The following is an 18,993-nucleotide window of genomic DNA, read 5'->3' as shown; positions in this document are numbered from 1 at the left end:
AATTAAATGAGAATATTTATCTCTTATTGTTTTTAACATTTAGTTTCAATAACAGATAAAAAATATTTTTTCCCCAAATTGATATAGTTAATGAAGTACAGTGTACTTATTCCATTTAAGATATTGTTCAGCACTTATATAGTGCTGAACAATATCTTAAATGGAATAAAGCCCTTCTTTGTTTTTTTCTTTATATATCATTTTCTGAAGAAAGAAATCTTTTTTTTTTTATTTTTTTAGAGATAATCCATTTTATAACATAGCTAGAGATTCTTCATCGATTCCATTTTATAACATCTTGAACTGTGCAGGCAATGAAGTTAACATAAATACATGTCCAAATCGATTGCTTGACTGTCCATCAAGATCAGCTGTAGCTCTAACATGTCAAAGTAAGGTTGTTTAAGTAACGGTTGAAAAAAAATTTTTTTAATGGTATTGTCTTTTAAATTTCATTTTTTTTTATCTCTGCAATGACATGTGGGCATACATTTCTCTAATCTCATCATCTGAATATGTGGCGTGGCAAAAAACTATTCTTAAGACAAATCATCATATATTAATATGTAATGGTTTATGTTTTTTTGTTGTAGAGCACTAAATATTTTTAATCCTATCATATAAATACGTGTCGTACCCAAGATCTTTTTTAGACAAATCAACATAAGGTATAATTATACATATTTTTTTTTTAATTTCTACAGAAGGCAGCACACTGTCTGGATTTTCTGTGTATGTCTCTGATACTGAAGACTGGAGGTCAGGAACTCTCTGTTATCAACACGACATACAACAAGTACCACCTAATGAGGTCACCTTAGACTGTGTCACTTCCGGTCGCTACGTCACTGTTGACAATACAAGGAATACAACCATATACCCAAATGTATCTGAATTTTCATATATTAATATATGTGAAATTAAAGGTAACGGTTTTCCTCTCTTTCATTCATGGATAAATAAGTAAAATTCCATTCAATATGTTTTCAAAGCAAGTTACTATACAATTCATATAAATTACGTACTTTTATCAATTATCTATGTAAAATGACCTTATGAAATTATCGCTTATCCCCCTATCGATTCTTTGATTGCTTGTTTGTTTGTTTACGCATTCCGTACGAAAATAAACCCTATTTTCTGTAAATCTCAAAAGAACATTAACCGTTTTTCAGTAATTTGACTCTAAATAGAAATTTTCGGAAATGATTAAGGGTGTCTCTCACGTGTTATGCTCTTATCGAGTCAAACTCCTGCTACTTTGCTTAAACTTCATATACAGTAAAACACACTTAAAACGAAATAAATATAAGGGAGTAAGGGCTTTGCTTTAGTCTGGTTCGATTTAAAAAAATCTAACGGTAGATAATTATTATTTGGTCCAGCATAGCGTTTTAACCTATTTTGAATATGCTGAATCCGAAAAAAATATGCTGGCCTTCATGAAAATTGCGTTAAAAAGGTCAAAATAGCGATTCAAAATGGCGGACATCCAGTTTTTCTTATTTTCTCTTAATGTCTTTCAAAACGGAGAAATGATGCGTGAAAATCTCACTGAGTGTAATGCAACAATAAAAATGATAAAACAATGCTAATTTGAATACTTTAACTCAGAAAATTTACTCGGTTATACATTTAATTCGAATTTGCTCTGATTTATTTGTCTATTTTTTTTTCTATATTCTGCTTTGTTCTGGATTTTACATTTGCAAATATACATACACTGTAGGTTTGTATTTTTTACCCTGCATCTCACTATTCTACAACTGAGTGATCGTGCAGCTGTATTTTATAAGTCAAAATGGCGATTCAAAATGGCGGATATTCATTTTTTCAAATTATTTTTAATGTTTAAATAGGAGAAAGGATTTGTGAATATCTTACTGAGTGTAATAAAACTATGAAAATGACAATAGAGCATTAATATTATCACTTTAATTCGGAAAATCTGATCGTTTAAATTCAAAATGTGTTACATGTAATTAGCTCAAAATGGCGTTCAAAATGACGAACACTCGAATTTTGTAGAATACTCACACTGCTTAATTCGGAGTCGTTTTGCATAGAATAATTTATAACATTTTTTTTCATTAATAAAGTAATGTTCAAATGTTTAGTTTAAGTTTGTGGGAAATTGTTGTTAATGATTTATGATTTTTATGACACAGTTCTTTGTTTAATTACTTTTAACGACATGACCTAATAGGTACATGTATATGTACATGTACCCGTCTCATCATATGTATCTTCATGTAAAAATTAATAATATCATACAATAATTACTATTAAAAGGACGCTATGCCAATTAAGCTACCCCAAAAGCAGTAATCCCCGAGCATAAAGGCGAGTGAACATTGCGATTCGAGGGTTGCTAAATCATATCAGTTGTTGGAAATTATTGATCTATATTTAGTCCAGTGTAGAAAAAAAATGTTTATTTTCACGTGAAAGATCTAGTGCAACAGAACATGAATTTTAAATTGATGGACTGCAATCAATTGCTAGGAATTATCAAATCGATCTGAATATAATATCTAAATATCAATATATTTAAAAAGAATCATCAAAAATCAGAAAAATATATATACTACGCAGCACAGTTAAGGTTACAAATGGAAATATCGGCGATTTTTTTTAAGATAAAAAATGCATAATTTATTACGACGGGCAAATCTTTTTAGGAATTCACTGATATAAAAAAAATGTAATGTGGTTTAAATCTACATGTTGGTGACATCTAGATTTTTTATTTAGACTTGTCATATGATGTCGACGTCACATGACTTTGGCAATTATACTTGCAGTTTAGAGGTCATCTATAAATTTCAATATTGCAAGGGCATAATCAAGTTAAAAATCTTAGTTTATTTTTTAATCCTTTTCAATAATATATGTTGTTTGTAAAAAATGCTGCGAACCTATATATATTCCTTTTTTGATTGGTAAAATTTAATTTGTTGGACGGCAGGATAAATATTTTGCTGGTCAACTACATTAAATACAGCTAAAATTAATTTATTTGCAAGATTTCAAGAGGTTCCCAGCACTTTTCAAATATCTTAATGCTTCTTGAGCTTATGTGTAAAATTTTGACAAGATACATTGAGGGTATGCCCTGGTAATAAATCGATTTATTAGGGCCCTTCCATTATTTTTTCAATGAAATTGCATATAAACACACGACAGTATCGCTTGTCTGGAGAATGCACGTACAGTTTATAAATAAAACACTAAAATAGACATCGCATCCAGGTTAATGGCTTTTTATTTTACTACAAATAATATTTTATTTAAGTACAAAAGACGTATTTCATTGAACAAAATCTGACTTGATCAGCCTCTCACTGTCTAAAAACTGCGTCATTTTTTGCGAGATGACGTCAAATTGACAAGTGCATTGCGATCGATGCATCGTTTATATACTGTTGTGTGGGATTTAACAAACGACAAAATTGCATGTAATAGTAAGTTTGTGGTATTCTGAAGACCTTATATTATGCGTGACGTCATAGTAAACGTTTTCCGCACAAATTAGGCCCGCCCCCTTACTGTAACCTTAACTATGCTGCGTAGTAAACTATAAATGTTCTTGATTGTCTGGCTCTGATTTTTTACCCTGTAATTGCATTTTGTTATACTCAGTTTTCACATGTTTTTGTTTAACTTATTTCATGTTTTGAACACATTTCCTTACCAAAATATGCACACAATGTGATTCCAGATGATAAAGTTTAAGAATTTACTTGCTAATAGAATGACCTTTGTACCCAAAGAGACAACAAATCTATATGGTCACAAAGTAGAAAGCTACTTGTCTTTAAAATCAGAGATTTTTTTCCCATTTTTTTTAAGGTTCTGGAAAACAAAATGTACTTTTAACATTTGAACATAAAGGTGTCGTACCATGAGTGTTGAAAAAAACCCAGAGTTTCAAAGACAGACAGAAACATATATTATTGAAAGCTGGAATAGAAGATGTTGGGGGATTATACCAAGCTCTTACAAGTGCTAATTTGAAAAGCTAGTTCAAAGGGTTCTTTGAAATCGGACAGAGTTTTTTCAGTGATATTCGATGGTGTGCTGAGGGATGTTGTGGGAATTGATAATTACAGCGATTCAGGGATGATTTTACGTGGAAAAGGGGTTCAAAGGCTTTGGAAAACGTTCCAATATGAGGAAAACATTTGGAAACTCTCAAGTCTAGTTTGATTTTAACTACTTCCAGAAATAACACTTTGCTAGTATTTTTTGTTTGTTTATAAAATGATCTAATCAACATGATCGGCTAAACTCAGAAGAAAAGGACACCAAGGGAGTGTCCTCTGTCTTTAAACTTTGCATTTCATGAAAAAATAGTGCACTGTCGCCTCCCTGACCCATCAAGCATTATGAAAAACATTGATACTGCTCGCTGTGTGTGGAAAGGGGGGATGGGAAGGGTTGATTGGATTGTTAAAGATGGACTGGAATGTGGTGATATTGGTTAAGTCATTCTTCGCTGAGTGATGAAGCAGTCTCTAGTTCCCCAAGCAGTGCTCTAGTACTGTTTTTGAGTACCATCTTGCACCATCTTTCATACAAGCATATCATATATCGATTTGTTAGTGCCTCTTTCTAGAGATAGACACCTATAGAATTCAAATGGAACCTCTGTAAAATCTGCAACTATTCCTTTCAAATTGTTTCCAAGATAAATATGTCTTTTCCAGAGCTTCAGAAAAAATATTTACATGTATTGAATATCATTCACTCATTGTAGTACACGTCAATCGAAGATTAAGGAAAAGGAAAATTTACTAATCCTAAAAAAACCTCGTCTTTAAGTTGCGTACCAAATACACAGTTTCCACTTATGTGCATCAAAAATTATTTAGAAATTACACTTCCCATTCTTTCTATATGCATGCAAAGCAAGCACAATGCCAGGCAGTACGTGGTATAAAGAAACGGCATATGTGGTGGTAGTCTCACATTACTAACACCAAACAGATTGGATGGATGGTCTTGGTTATTTGCTACAAAGTTATGAATGGGTCATGGGGATTTTTCCAAGACTTTGAATTGTGAATTACAGCTGCACCATAATTATGTTGTAGATTAGTGAGAAAGAAAAATGTCCAAATTAGATCTTAACAATAAAAGTCATTAAACAAAGACCCGTATCATAAAAATCATAACACATTAACAACAATTCCTCCAACTTTAATTATACATTTGAACATTATTTCATCAATTTAAAACAAACAGACTGTAATAAATTTATTTTATGCAAAACGACGTAGAATTAAGCAGTTTGAGTATTCTACGAAATTCGAGTGTTCGTCATTTTTAATCGCCATTTTTAGATACATGTAAATTAACACATTTCATATTTAAACGATCAAATGTTTCGAATTAAAGTGATGATATTAAATGCTCTATTGTCACTTGCGAAGTTGTACTACTCAGTAAGATATTCACGAAGTCTTTCTCCTATTTAAACATCAAAAAATAATTTGAAAAAAATGAATAACCGCCATTTTGAATCGCCATTTTGACTTATAAAATACAGTTGCACCATCATTCAGATGTAGAATAGTGAGATATACGAGTACAGTAAAAAAAAATACTAATAAATTTTTTAAATAGTATTAGATATCTTTACTTCTTTACAATGTATGTTGCATAAGAGTAGGAAAATAAAACTTACTTGTCTCTGATTTAAAAAGAAGCTTTTACCAGAAGTAAATTGTTACTCAATTTAAGAATTCTTTTTTATGATGTCAAACACAGAAGTAATGTACTGAGAATTGCTTGAAATGAAAAAAAAATCTCAGTTTTTTTATTTATTTATTTAAACAAACACTTTTTTTTAAACTAAAAGTCATGTTCATCCTCTGAAAGTTATTTGCAACATCGCATAAAATATGAATCCTTCTGAAATTGTAAACAGGTATCTACAAGACACTATGTTATTTTTATCATTTATATCTTGATGATACGTTATTAGTTCTTCTTTTGTTTCAATTTTTGAAGGGTGTGACGTGGGATTTTTCGGAGAAAACTGCACCAGGTGTCCTCAGAACTGTTTGAATAACACATGTCAGTTTCAGTTCGGGATATGTTATGACTGTAATAATGGATATACTGGACAGTATTGTGAAATAGGTATCTGTGTAGTAAGATTTGATAGTTAGAACAATTTTGATGTCTTCACTTTTTTTGTAATTTTAAAGTTCCCTTTCTCTTGATTTATTTTTTTTTGGACACTGAAACAGTCGATTTGGGATTACAATATAATCTGAGTCTAATCTTGGCCACATATACTGACACGCAAAAGAATCGCTACATCCTACTTTAGGTGGGAATAATTATGTAAAGTAAAAAAATGTATCTTAGAATTATGGATATCTTCTCTTTGGTAAACACCGGTAATTTAACGGTTGAACGATTTTCATACCATAATCAGAAATCAAGTTTGAGTCAGCTTAACAAAAATCAAAAAATTGCATGTTTAACAAAACTTTAGCCAATATTATGGAGTTTTAAGGGTTTTAAGTGTTCATCATAAGTAATGTAGCAATATTTCAAGAAATAAACTCTCCTTTTGTTTCTCGTAACGATGCTAAGGCTTCTTGAAAAATGGCTTAAGTACGCATTTCCATTGCCCTAGCTGATGCAAAAATTCACAACAGTACGCCTCAAAAGGGTCTTACGTATCATATTCATTAAGGTTAGTCCTTGTACCGGAAGTCCAGGGGTGGCTACACAGCTCTGAATTAGAGAAAATTCGACCCAATTATCTGAAAAATGTGCATTTAAAAATGGCAAAGAATAATTACTTCGCTCAGATCTCGATATTGATGAACCTATTGTATCGTAGAAATAAAGCTGCAATTGTTGTATAGGGCAGTCTTGCACATTTTACTTGAATGGCTGGGAGAGGGTGTTTTACAGTCATGTGTTACTAAGTAAAGCAAAAAGATAAACATTTAACATTTTTATCAAATCTCTGATGTTCTAAAAAGTGAGTTTAGCCTTACTGTATTAATATTTGAAAATGATAAGATAAAAAAAATCAAACATTTGTAGATTACTGCTTGTTGCGTTTCCTTTGCTTGTCAGTATACAACAAAATTAATACATGTGTATTCAAATGAATTTAATTTCAAACTCAAAATTAAAGGATTTTGAAAAAAAAACAAACGCATAGATTATACTGGTATAATCTTAGAAAGCACTTTATATATCTGTTCAATACGTAGGATTCATAGATACTGCGACGGTCTGAAGAGAAAGTTACCTGTCATAGGCACCCTATCCCATGTCTGGAATTTCCAGACTTCAGTTTTGTGCTATTGTCAAAGACTTGTGTTGCTTTTGGATTTTTATGTCGACTACAGTCAATTAATAAAATGTTTTTTTATATCGACAAATAAAATATCAGTAGTGTAGAATATTCCAAAGTGTGGGCATTGTGGAAGACTATGAGTAGACTTTTCAGGGAGTGTTTCTGGATATTTTGTTATAATTACAACTTTGTTAAGTAAGTTGGAATCAATTTGTGACGATTAATTTTCTTTTCTGCATTTGCAAAAAATAAATACATGTAAAATAAGTACTTGCGAATTAACGAATAAGACAAAAAATGTAGATGAAAATATGATTGATTTGTTTGTTTTTCTTTTTAGAAAAAAAGTTAGACCTCCAAAAATAACCGCTTTCCTTGTGCTTTTTATCACTTCTCAAATTATCATGCAATGCTTCTTAGTGGCCAACGCTTTTATACAATAACAGAAATATAATCAATTCATTTTCTATTTATTCTACAATAAACATGATAAAATATGGCCAAAATTTTAGAGAGGCTTAATAACATGTTGTTTACATACCATGAATAAAAACATAAATGAAAACAGTAAAGTTTTTTTCAGAATTGCAATGCATTCACTTTCGTCTTATATATTTTCTAGAATGCCAAGCTGGTAAATATGGACAAGGATGTTCTGCCCAATGTGGACAGTGTATCGATGGTAAACCATGTGACTACGTGAATGGTTCCTGCCAGGGAGATTGTTCTCCTGGGTGGAGAGGAGATAAATGTGGTCAAAGTAAGTTAATGGTCGATGTAATACATGTTTACATACCAATGAATTCACGGTCTAAAAATTGTATTCTTGCATTATTTTTTTCTCTCCACATTACTGTTTACGGGGAATTTCGCCCGAAATACTATCTTCGTTTAATTTTCACACTTTCACACTTTTGCAAATTAAGAAGGGGATGCATTATTTCTTCTAACTAGGTTTGTGCTAATTAAGAAAAATCTTTGTAAAGGTAAAGGCAAAAAATAAAAAAAAAATTGATAATTTTTTTAACTTGCTTGTCATTGATTTTATCTACTTTAAAATGTTCTACAGAATTTCCCTCCACTCTTTACAACATTTTTTCTCACTATTGCATTGATTGCAGAAGCATTAATTTCCTTTGTACATGTGTTTGTATCTGTTTGTTGGTTTGTTAAAGTCTCTTTAAGTAACACATGTACATGTATGGGTATTTTTGAACATTTATTTTTTTCATTTGAAATATGTTATTAGGATATATTTGTATGTAAACTTTATGATCACTTAATTCCTTGCTGACAATTTCTTATCCACAATATTTGAATTGTGGTGCTTGTCTTTCTTTGAAGAGTGTCAATATGGATATTTCGGTCAGAATTGTGATACTCCTTGCTACATTCCTAACTGTATAAACATTACATAATGTGACGCAGTAACTGGGAAGTGTTCAGTGGGTTGTATTGTGAGTTGGGCTGGGAGAACATGTGATGCTAGGTTAAAGTTAATACACGTGTTCTTAGAAAAAAGAAGAAGATAAAAAGAAGATACATGTAGATTGGATAAAGAAATATCAAAACTATGATAGCTGCACATGTAAAATAGTTTTTAATGAAATCGAAATCTTCTTTATGTATCCGTGTAAGGATTACAGATTTCTGAGGAGAGAAAATATGTTTAACCTCTTCAACGATTCATACATTGGTTACTGCGCATTAACAACAAAATTTAGAATTAGCTACATTTACACTGTAAATTTATAGGATTAAGAACAACAAATGTTAAAAGGTATATTCAAGCTGTGTGTGGGCTTTTGGTGATGTGATATGTCTTTCAAACATTTATTCAATGTAATACTCTTCTGCAGAATGTGACCAAGGTTTCTATGGACTAAAATGTAACATGACATGCAGTGAATTCTGCCGTGGTAGGGTGTGTAATCCTACAACAGGACAATGTTATGGATGTGTTGATGGCAGATCAGGATTCTTCTGTGAAATTGCAGTTCCGGTTGACAATTCTGACGATTCTGGTGCAAGTACAGGTATATGTGATGACCCATAGTTTATCCAGTCATGACCCATAGTTTATACAGGAGAGAGTAGAGAATACTTCTTGAATGATACAGAAACATTTACAAAAAAATGATTTTTTTCGAGATTTAAATGATCTTTGAGAAATGTACATTGAGAAAGTGGATACTGTTATGCTTGGTTCATATTGCTCATTGCTCAAAAAAAGTTTTGTGATTATTTTTTCTTCATTTTTTGAATTTCTTTAAGAAGATATACAAAAGGCTACGTATATACATGTAATCTAATGAAAATGTGGTTTATCTGAAAATATTCTTTGATTTTTATAAATTGCAATTTAAGTATATAATCTCTTCTTTTCATCTTAACCTTATTATGCAATATATTTTTTTTTCCAATTTTTGTTCACAAATATATATTCAGAAATATATAACATAGGAGAAAGTCCTTAGATATAAAGAAATAAACTTACTGTTTATCCTTATTTTAGGTTAATTGATTCAGACAATACGAGCATTCAAGAAGCATTTTTATTCAAAAATAAATACATATTCTGCAAAAATGTTCTTTTGTACACATTTCATCAAATTGTAGGTGTTTTGGAACTCTTGTTAATTGACACAATCATAAAACAAGAGGCCCAGGGGCCACATTGCTCACCTGAGCACATCTAGTAGAAAAAAAGCACATATCAGACAAGAACTGAATGTTTACTGAGATCTGTTGGGAGGGGGTTGAATTTTTATCCAAGGGAGTCATGATTTGAACAAACTAGAATCTGCACTACGTGAGGATGATTCCATATAGATATCACTAATCATGGCTTTGAAGTACTTGAAAAGATTTTAAAAAAGTTTCCCTATATACACTCTTATATAAAACTTTGATCAGCCTTTTTGGCCCCAACCTCGCCCCAGGGGTCATAATTTGAAGAAACTTAAATCTATACTACCTGAAGATGATTCCATATGAGTTTCATCTTTCCTGACCTAGTGGTTCTTGAGAAAAAGATTATTTAAGATTTTTCTTATATACTTCTATGTAAAATTTTGATCGGCCATTTTGGACCAATTCTACCCATGGGCGTCATGGTTTGAAAAAGAAACTAGAATCTACAATACCTGTGAATGATTCTACATGAGCTTCATCTTTCCTGGCCCAGTTGTTTTAAGAAGAGGATTTTCAAAGATTTTCCCTATATATTCCTATGTAAAACTTTGATTGGCTATTTTGGCCCCACCCTACCCCTGGGGGTCATTATTTGAACAAACTTGAATTTACACTACCTGAGGATGATTCACATGAGTTGCATTTTTTCTGGTCCAATAGTTCTTGAGAAGAAGATTTTTTAAAATGCCATTAATTTGTATCTAACTCATAATTATCCCCCCCCCCTTGGAAAAGGGTGTGGCCCTTCATTTGAACAGACTTGAATCCCCTTTACGCAAGGATCCTTTTTAGCAAGTTTTGGTGAAATTGACCCAGTAGTTCTGGAGAAGGACATGAAAATATGAAAAGTTTACGACAACGACGACGACAACGACAACAACGACAGACAACGGATAAATTTTAATCAGAAAACATCACTTGAGCCTTTGGCTCAGGTGAGTTAAAAAAAAGAAAGAAGCAATGCACTTCTTTGATTACACTTGATATGATATTGAACAATCAAAGAATTGTAAAACCTTTGAAAACCTTAATCACGCATTGAATGTTTGAAAAAAAAATACATAAGCATAATATCAGCCAACGTTTTTTTTCTTTCATTTATCCTCACCTCGTAGGTAAAGCATTGAAAATCTGTTACCAGTGTAGTTGTTATTATTTGCAAGGAAACATGTCGGTTCTTTATAAAAGTATGTAACGTTTTTTGGCTTAAGGTATGTCAATGTATGTAAAGCAAGGAATACCAATAATCAAGTTAAAAATGTTATAAAAATGCAACACCTGATATTGAAGAAGGATCTTTCTTCGTTCTAAGCCCGATTTGTTATATCTGTTAAGTTTACAATATATCATAAAGTCGAAGAAATTGTAAGCAAACGTGCTGAAAGCGTCAATTCATTATGAGTATGTTTGTTACATGTGTGAGTTGCAGAAAATATATAAGCTCTACAATAATGAAAACTCTCACATTATTTCCTTTTTTAACAGAAGGGAATACCTGGACCACAGCGCCTCTGATCGCCGTTGCATTGTTATCTGTGGCTGTGATCTTGTTGATAACAATTTTGTTCGTCATTTTCCTAAGGAAAAAGCACCAGTCCTCTAAACCTAGCAATAACAACCCTGACTACGAACTAGCCATATCAAGAAAAGACAAAAACGAGTATACTGGTATCCATGCGGCGAAATCCCCTGAATATCCAGAGGTCGAAACGTCTCACTATATGGAGATTGGAAACTCAGACATCAAAACCAGAACAGAGTACATGAATCTTGATCAACTATAAAGTAGTTGACCGATATTATTCTAAAAAAACTTGTTGAAATAAAATTTGCCATGTTCATACTTTTGTATTTGCTTCTGAATTCATTGCTTGACCAAACCAGTTAGACATGATTATTTACAAGAAATGTGATAAAGAAAGTCTTTTGTTTTGTACTGTTCAGACTGCAACCAAAATATTAGATTTTTTGCACAGGTAATAATTTTATTTGAAAATAAATCAAACTGTAAATGTTTTAGCCTTCAAATTTAATCCTCATATAATGTATGATGTATAAAAAAAAGTAATGGTCTTATCTTGTTAATTCTAGATAATCTCAGTTTCTGTAACAAGTATTTCTAAAAGAAATTGGATTTGCTCCTAGAGTGATTTTTGTATCGACAATAGAATTTTCAAAGTGATAATTTAAAAGAGACAGCTGACATGTTTGTTTTGTTGACTTGTTTGCAATAATTTACCTCGTTTTAGAAATCATAAAATCTCCATAAACCATTGTATTCATAGATGCTTCGTATAATTGTGATAAATATTTTTTTTTCTAAATTCAAAAGAATTATCTTTTAATTAAAAACAATGCCTTGTTTAAGAATGGCTGTCGTTGGGTAGCAAAAAGTGATTTCTCCTTTGATTTAATCTTGCCGACAATAGAATGTTATAAGTAGAAGAAGATCTATTTTTTCCGTTGTTAAACTTGGTTCTTAAAAGATGATATTAAAATGTCCCCCTATTGTCGCTCTACACTGAACAAAAAATACATTACCCGAGCATATTATACATAAATATGGCAAATCATGGTTTTGCTGATCTTGAAATAGGCTATTGTTTTTTTTAATCTATTCCTTTGTAAAACTTTCTTTTTAAGGAGGTGGGATCCTGCCTGTTATCAAAAGTAACTAGATTTATTGTAAAGTATATTCAACGAATCCATACAGCCGAATAGGTTGATAAAAAAAATGCTAACGAGAATTGGGATGAATGTGCTTCTTTTAGCTCTACTGAAATTTCGATGACCTATTTTTGCACTGTAATTAAAGTAACACACATTGAAGTCCAATTTTTTTTCTCTCCATATTTTACTGAACAATAGTGTCCTAATACATACTTCATTTAACGGGAACTTTGGATGTCAAATGTTTGAAACTCTCAGTAACATTAATATAGAAAAAAACGTTATGTTCAAGGTTGCCCATGCGCATACCATACCTCACAAAAGCATTACTAATTTATTTAAGCCCTGTTCACATGGAGTATTTAATTCCCAGTAAATTAATGCGAAGTAAACTAATGCGAATTAAAATTTTACTTCTGCAGCCAGGCGTCAACGTGATAAGCGCTTCACTACTTCGGAACATATAAAGTTATGCAGTAAAGACTTTGAAAACACTGATAATTTAGTCCAAGCTTTTTTCACAATCGTCAGCAAACTAGGTTTTACGTGTCATGGATACGTTTTTATGAATGAAGAAGACAGTATAAACCGGTATGAAATTGAAAAGCAGAGAAAATTTGAGAAACTTTCTCGACGCTGTCTTTGACGTAACAATAGTGGCTAATCGTGCTCCGTGGTAACAAAACACGTTTCTTTAAAAATTGACTAACATGAGTTCTATTTAATCAAATGGAATGAAACTTTACACTTCGACAAAATAAATGTTTTTTGTTTACGAAAATAAAATGATCTATAATCTTGTGATAATAATATGACGATGAAGAACATTTTCTACGTATTTTTTGAATGACCCTCGTACTACATGTACTTTGCATTAATAGTATGTCATTCTCCATATGAACTGTAAAGACTGTTAACACGAGTTTATTTAGATATATGTGCTTGATATGAATTTACTAGGACTGAACGTCCATTTTCCATTATTTCCTTTTGTAAAAATTATATTAATGCTATAAGATGTTCTTTTTCAATAAAGAAATTGAAAAATTGAAATTGAACAGGGGTCGCCATTCCACGCCGAAACCTGTTAAAATAAAGCAGTCCGGTGTGACGAATCTGAAGATTATACCTTGGTGTTGATGTATTGTAAATAATGATATCAAACATGGCGTATGCCTATTTACGAGTAGTGTTCAGTTTTAATTTTAAATTGTTTTGATTCAGTTCATTCCGGACCGGTTTTGGTTTGTATCGGATGAAATTGTACGTCATATTTGACGTCACTGCTGCAGCAGAAGTCTATGGATGTTGGAAAAAAGTAAAATCTCTCAGATATTTTTTTAATTCATAGTGTTATAGTAATTTCATTACGGTGACAGAAATGCGTATTAACTTTTTGTATAGCAGTATTCCTATCAACAAGTAATGCGGTTCGTAAAAGTAGAACCTGGTGATCAGTAAGAAATTTCGGATTTTTTTTTCCGATGAATGGAAAAACCATATGGATCTACCATTACCAATTCTTCATGAAAATTTGTTTTAATTTTGTCAAAAATTATTCTGGAATATTATACACGATCTCGATATAAAAGTGAAAGTAGAAACATTGTGTAGCAGTTGAAGTAAATGTTATATTCAGATCGTCATCCGTTTGGTTCAGTCAACAATTTAATGAAAAAAAAAAGTTTTTTTAATTAGGCCTACATATATCTATTTAGCAACTGAAGTTCAGCGTCATAGAGCCGTTCTTTTTCAAAGAACCAAATGCTGAATTGACTGAAGATTGAGCAAAATCATTGAACTAATGCCAATTTTACTGGCGATTGCATAATATCAAATCAGGATAATATGATTATATTAAGAGTGTTTACCTGTAATGACTATCTAATGAAAGAATATCTCATAAGAGAATAATTCTTTTTGTATCTTAATTCTACATGATTTAATGGCTTTCTTTTTTTTCAAAAAATCTATCTCTTTTTTGTTACAGAACAATACGGAAGCCCTGAAGGGACATTGACTTACTTGTTATGACTTATTTGTAATAACTTTCTTTGTTTTCTCTTATTTGTTTTCAGATTTTTTTTTTGTTACTTCTAACTATGTGTAGGTAAGTTATTGAGAACGATTCATTGCAGTTTTGTAGTAAAACGTACAAAACTGATGTGATTACTAAATTTTAAGCTGTTAATTACGGACGCCCTTGAGAGATATTGACTTATTCACTTATTTCTTATGTGTTTTGACTTATTTCTTATGTGTTTTGACTTAGTTCTTATGAATTAACTTTGAATTTTTGTAATTTTGAATTTGTTAGGACAAGTTCAGTTTACAAAAAGTGAAAGATGAAGACAACGTATAGTTTCAGAAAAAGTCCTTGAATTTGTTACTAACGACAAAAAGAAATACATAGTAGTGATTGTCAGTTTCTCAATCATCATGTAAACTGGAAGTTACATATAAGAAGTACGTAATAACTTTTAGAAAATAAAGTTTAAATTATAACAACAAAAAGAATATTTACATTAGAAATCACAACTGTACTAGACGTTAAACTACAATTTGTTAATTATAAACCACAGTTAAAATATGACTAAATATCATTTTTATCATAAAAGTAAGCTAAGCATCAGGTTTTCAATAGCTTTCTTACACTAAGTTATAACTACCTACGAAAAACTCACAACAAATGAGTAAAAACAAAAAAAGTTATAACATATAAATCATAACAAGTAAGTCAATTTCCCTCGAGGGCTTCCGTGGAACAATCCAAGCACATTTTTTTGAAATATTTTAGAGATAAGTAAGATATGGAGAGATCTTTCCGGCGATTAACCAATACAATATCTACTTTGGGAGAAATGTTCATATAAAGAGGACATACAATGTATTAGTTTATGTGTACATGATTTACATGTGTCAATATAAGAATAAGAAAAAAAAATTGTAAATTCAATTCAAAGAAATTAAAGAAAATGCAAAAAAAAAATCCAATAATATGGATCAGCTTATTTATTGATAATTTATATATCAATTGACATTTTTAATTTTTAATCATCACTAGAGAAACTAGAATATTTGTTGCAGTAAGATACATGTATGCATACACCGTTTTGTGTTAGAGATTGTTCCATTTTTTAATAGGTTCAATGTACACATCTCGAAAATAAATAAAATAGAAGCATAGACACCATGATCCCAAGATTGCTACAGAATAGATAAGTAAACCCTCTGTACTAAACTTAAATCTTCCTTATATTTATTATTCCCATTAAAGGTTTTTTTCTTATTCCGAATCATGGCTATTGCATTTTTGGCAATCTGAATCAATATTTACTAATGAACTTTCCAAATTCGTTTGTCAGAAATTTGATAAATTTTTGCTTATAAGCTCATCTGAACCGAAGGCTCGAGTGAGCTTTTTGGATTTAAATTTGTCCCTTGTCTGTTGTAGTCGTTGTCATCCTTAACTTTTGACAATTTTATCTTGTATATAGTTTTAATCACATTACATCAAACTTAATTAAATGCAGAGTTTTTTTTTTGTATATCCGAGAGCTTAATCAGTAGAAACTTTACATTGTAAACTCAACCCGTGCCTTAACATGAGATTTTCCAAATCATATGACCATGATCCAAGCGGCTGGAAAATTAAGAAATTCCTTAAGTGTTCAAAGCAATTACTTTTTGTGGTAATATATTTTAATTAATAACACATGTAATTATCATGACATTGGAACTTCTTAATTCTTTAATCATTTTTCTTCATCATTTCAGAAGCATTGCTGTCACTGTCAGGGAAGTGAAGCCAGAATTGTGTAAAAAAAAAAATGGAAAAATAAATGCAGGATTAGTGCTTACAATCTTGTCTTTTCATTTCTTACTGTTTTCTTAAAGCATTTGAGGACTATTATATCTTTTTCAGATTTCAATTCAAGGACTCATCAACTTTTAATTTAAAATTGTAAAGAAAGAAATAAGATTAACATACGCTGAGCATATGAAAAACATATGAACATAAATATATGTTGATCATATAATCATACAACACATATTCATAACATTTGTTAAACAACACTTTACTCCTAACAAAAATCATTACTTGTATATTTCATTCAACCTTTAGAAAGGCAAACGATTTTTTAAAATTACTTTGAAATTATTTTTCTTTATTTTTATACTCATTTAGCATTTTCCTTATAAATAAGGGATTGTACAAAATGTGTTTAACTGGTATAATATGTGAGCCTGCAGTATTTTTTTCCCTCTTTTTCATTTGCCTAACATATTAACAGAAATATATTTTAAAATTTAAAAAAATAATCATGTATCATAAAGTTGTAAGTTTGGGTGTGGTTCTATATTTACCTTCCTATTTGTGGTTATAAACATTTTATATTTGTAGTTACTTATTCACCAAACCGGAAATTGACAAACAAACAAAGAACCATGATTTAAATATTTCATAGCTCCGGGAGTACGTAAAAAGCTTTTTATGAATCATTTATATATTAATTGCAGTCCTTAAAACTGTGTTAGATAAATAAATTCTTAAAGAAGGAATATTTCACTTTCACTTTTTCACAAGAGAAGATGGTTCAAGTATGAACAGGGAGGAAGTGTTACTTAATTTATACATTATGGACTTTGATATCATCAATTTTCTACTTTTCTTCAGTCGGTTACTTCTCAATTCTCAACAATATGGTAAGTGTTCACTTTTGTTATATGTTTAAATCGTACGAGAATATAAAAAAAAAATAATAAATGTAATACTGATTTTTGTAAGAAAGAAAATAAACAGAACAAAAAATCGTGTATAAAATATCAGAAATTAAACAACTTATTTTAAGAATATCAGGAATCAGATATCATAAAGGTTGCCTTTTAGAATATGCCTATACACATGAAAAAGGAGTAGAAAAAATAAGATATATTTTTTTTTTTAGAAAATCTTGCCAATAGGAAATCTGTGACAGTCAGTAGTAGGTACAATGATGGACATTTTTCACCAAGTAACGCTGTGGATGGAGACAGGAGTACATATCCGCTGGATTGTTCACTTACAGCTTCCGGTCAGAAGGAGGCGTGGTTATCGGTTGATCTCGGGAAGAAGAAAAATATAGCATCGATATCAATCTTACATGGGAGGTGTAAGCATAAAGCTATGTGTCTTTCTATTTCATATATTAAACTTAATACATTGGTCGATGTTATATGAACATTTATTATTCGTTGAATGCAAACTTTGCATCCATATAAAAGGAAGTATCATTCATAGTGTCAAACAATCTATGAGAGTCTGGTATTTATTTGCCTGTATTGAATTTAGGTTAATTTTTTGATTGTACAGAAATTTCACTTTTTCTATTTTGTAAAATTGTCAGGTAAAAAATCCTCCAAAATAGTTTAAAATTTTTAATATTCATTGAAAAATATAACTTTCACGTACAGTAGGTCTCAATGCATCCTCAATGAGATCATCTGACTCTGGTCTCTTTGCTGATTCCAATGGAGACGGGGCAGTGTTTGTTGCTAATCCATTAAGAAGGATTTGTTCGAGTAGTTTTGATGAAAAAGATGCCCAGGTTGTTTGCTTGGCTTGGGGATTTCTACCGTAAGCATATGATAGTCAATTGAAAGAGAACCAAATCATGATTGTTTTGTTTTTCAACATGTACATGCACATTTATTTTTATTTCAAATTTTAGATTTATTTCCAGCAATTTAACAAGGTCATTTATATGCTTACATTTCAAATCTTTGTGAAAAAAGGTATTATGAAAAACAAGACCGGTTGTGTCCTTAAATTAAGGAATGGCACTAATGTTTGATCAAAGTATTCGAGAATAAACTGATTTGGGTCAGTTCATGCTTATTAATCCGCAAAGCAAAATACAAACAATGTAAACGAAATAATATAACCCCTCCCTGACCCCTTAAAAATAGTTTTTAAGTTGCTCTGCATGTCACTTATTAATAAGATCATGCGCTTATATTTATATTTCTAGATTTCTATCTATTGATTATTTTTCTTTTTTAGAGATAATCCATCTAATAGCATAGCTAGAGTTTCCGCAGCGGATCCATTACCATTTTATAACCTCTTGAACTGTGTAGGCAATGAAGTTAACATAAATCTATGTCCAAAGGGATCATCTAGCTGTCCATCAGGATTAGCTGCAGCTGTAAAATGTCAAAGTAAGGTTGGTTGAGTAAATGTTGAAATGTAATTTTATTAAAGTTATTAACTTCTAAATTTCGAAATTTGATTTCTCCGCAATAATACCGGTATGCGT

At 30.9% G+C, this 18,993-nt stretch overlaps 2 protein-coding genes across 4 annotated transcripts in view; both read left to right on the top strand.

Annotated features, from left to right (window-relative positions):
- Window positions 1-240: 240 nt before the first annotated feature.
- On the top strand, window positions 241-11,808 carry LOC134273447 (cell death abnormality protein 1-like; the record flags this gene model as incomplete). The annotated part of the gene is made up of 5 exons (XM_062755639.1): window positions 241-392; window positions 705-932; window positions 6,016-6,147; window positions 9,190-9,366; window positions 11,510-11,808. Coding segments are annotated over 5 exons (988 nt in total), but the record flags the coding sequence as incomplete, so codon positions are not given.
- A 5,506-nt stretch (window positions 11,809-17,314) lies between these two features.
- The window catches only part of LOC134273452 (receptor-type tyrosine-protein phosphatase alpha-like), a 46,382-nt gene continuing 44,703 nt past the window's right edge, over window positions 17,315-18,993 (top strand). For 2 of the 3 annotated variants that reach the window (XM_062755654.1, XM_062755653.1), the window contains exons 1-4: window positions 17,320-17,401; window positions 17,644-17,847; window positions 18,149-18,311; window positions 18,738-18,895. In XM_062755654.1, the coding sequence (XP_062611638.1) occupies window positions 17,335-17,401; window positions 17,644-17,847; window positions 18,149-18,311; window positions 18,738-18,895 (592 nt within the window). In that variant the 5' untranslated portion in view covers window positions 17,320-17,334. Of the gene's footprint in view, window positions 17,402-17,643; window positions 17,848-18,148; window positions 18,312-18,737; window positions 18,896-18,993 lie in introns of all 3 variants that reach the window. The other variant, XM_062755652.1, reaches the window with a different exon arrangement.

This window comes from Saccostrea cucullata, unplaced genomic scaffold (genome assembly GCF_032062105.1).
Source record: "Saccostrea cucullata isolate Sc308-1 unplaced genomic scaffold, CSIRO_AGI_Scuc_v1 ctg3719, whole genome shotgun sequence".
Classification (NCBI taxonomy): Eukaryota; Metazoa; Mollusca; class Bivalvia; order Ostreida; family Ostreidae; genus Saccostrea; species Saccostrea cuccullata.
This window is presented reverse-complemented; position numbering and strand designations above follow the sequence as displayed.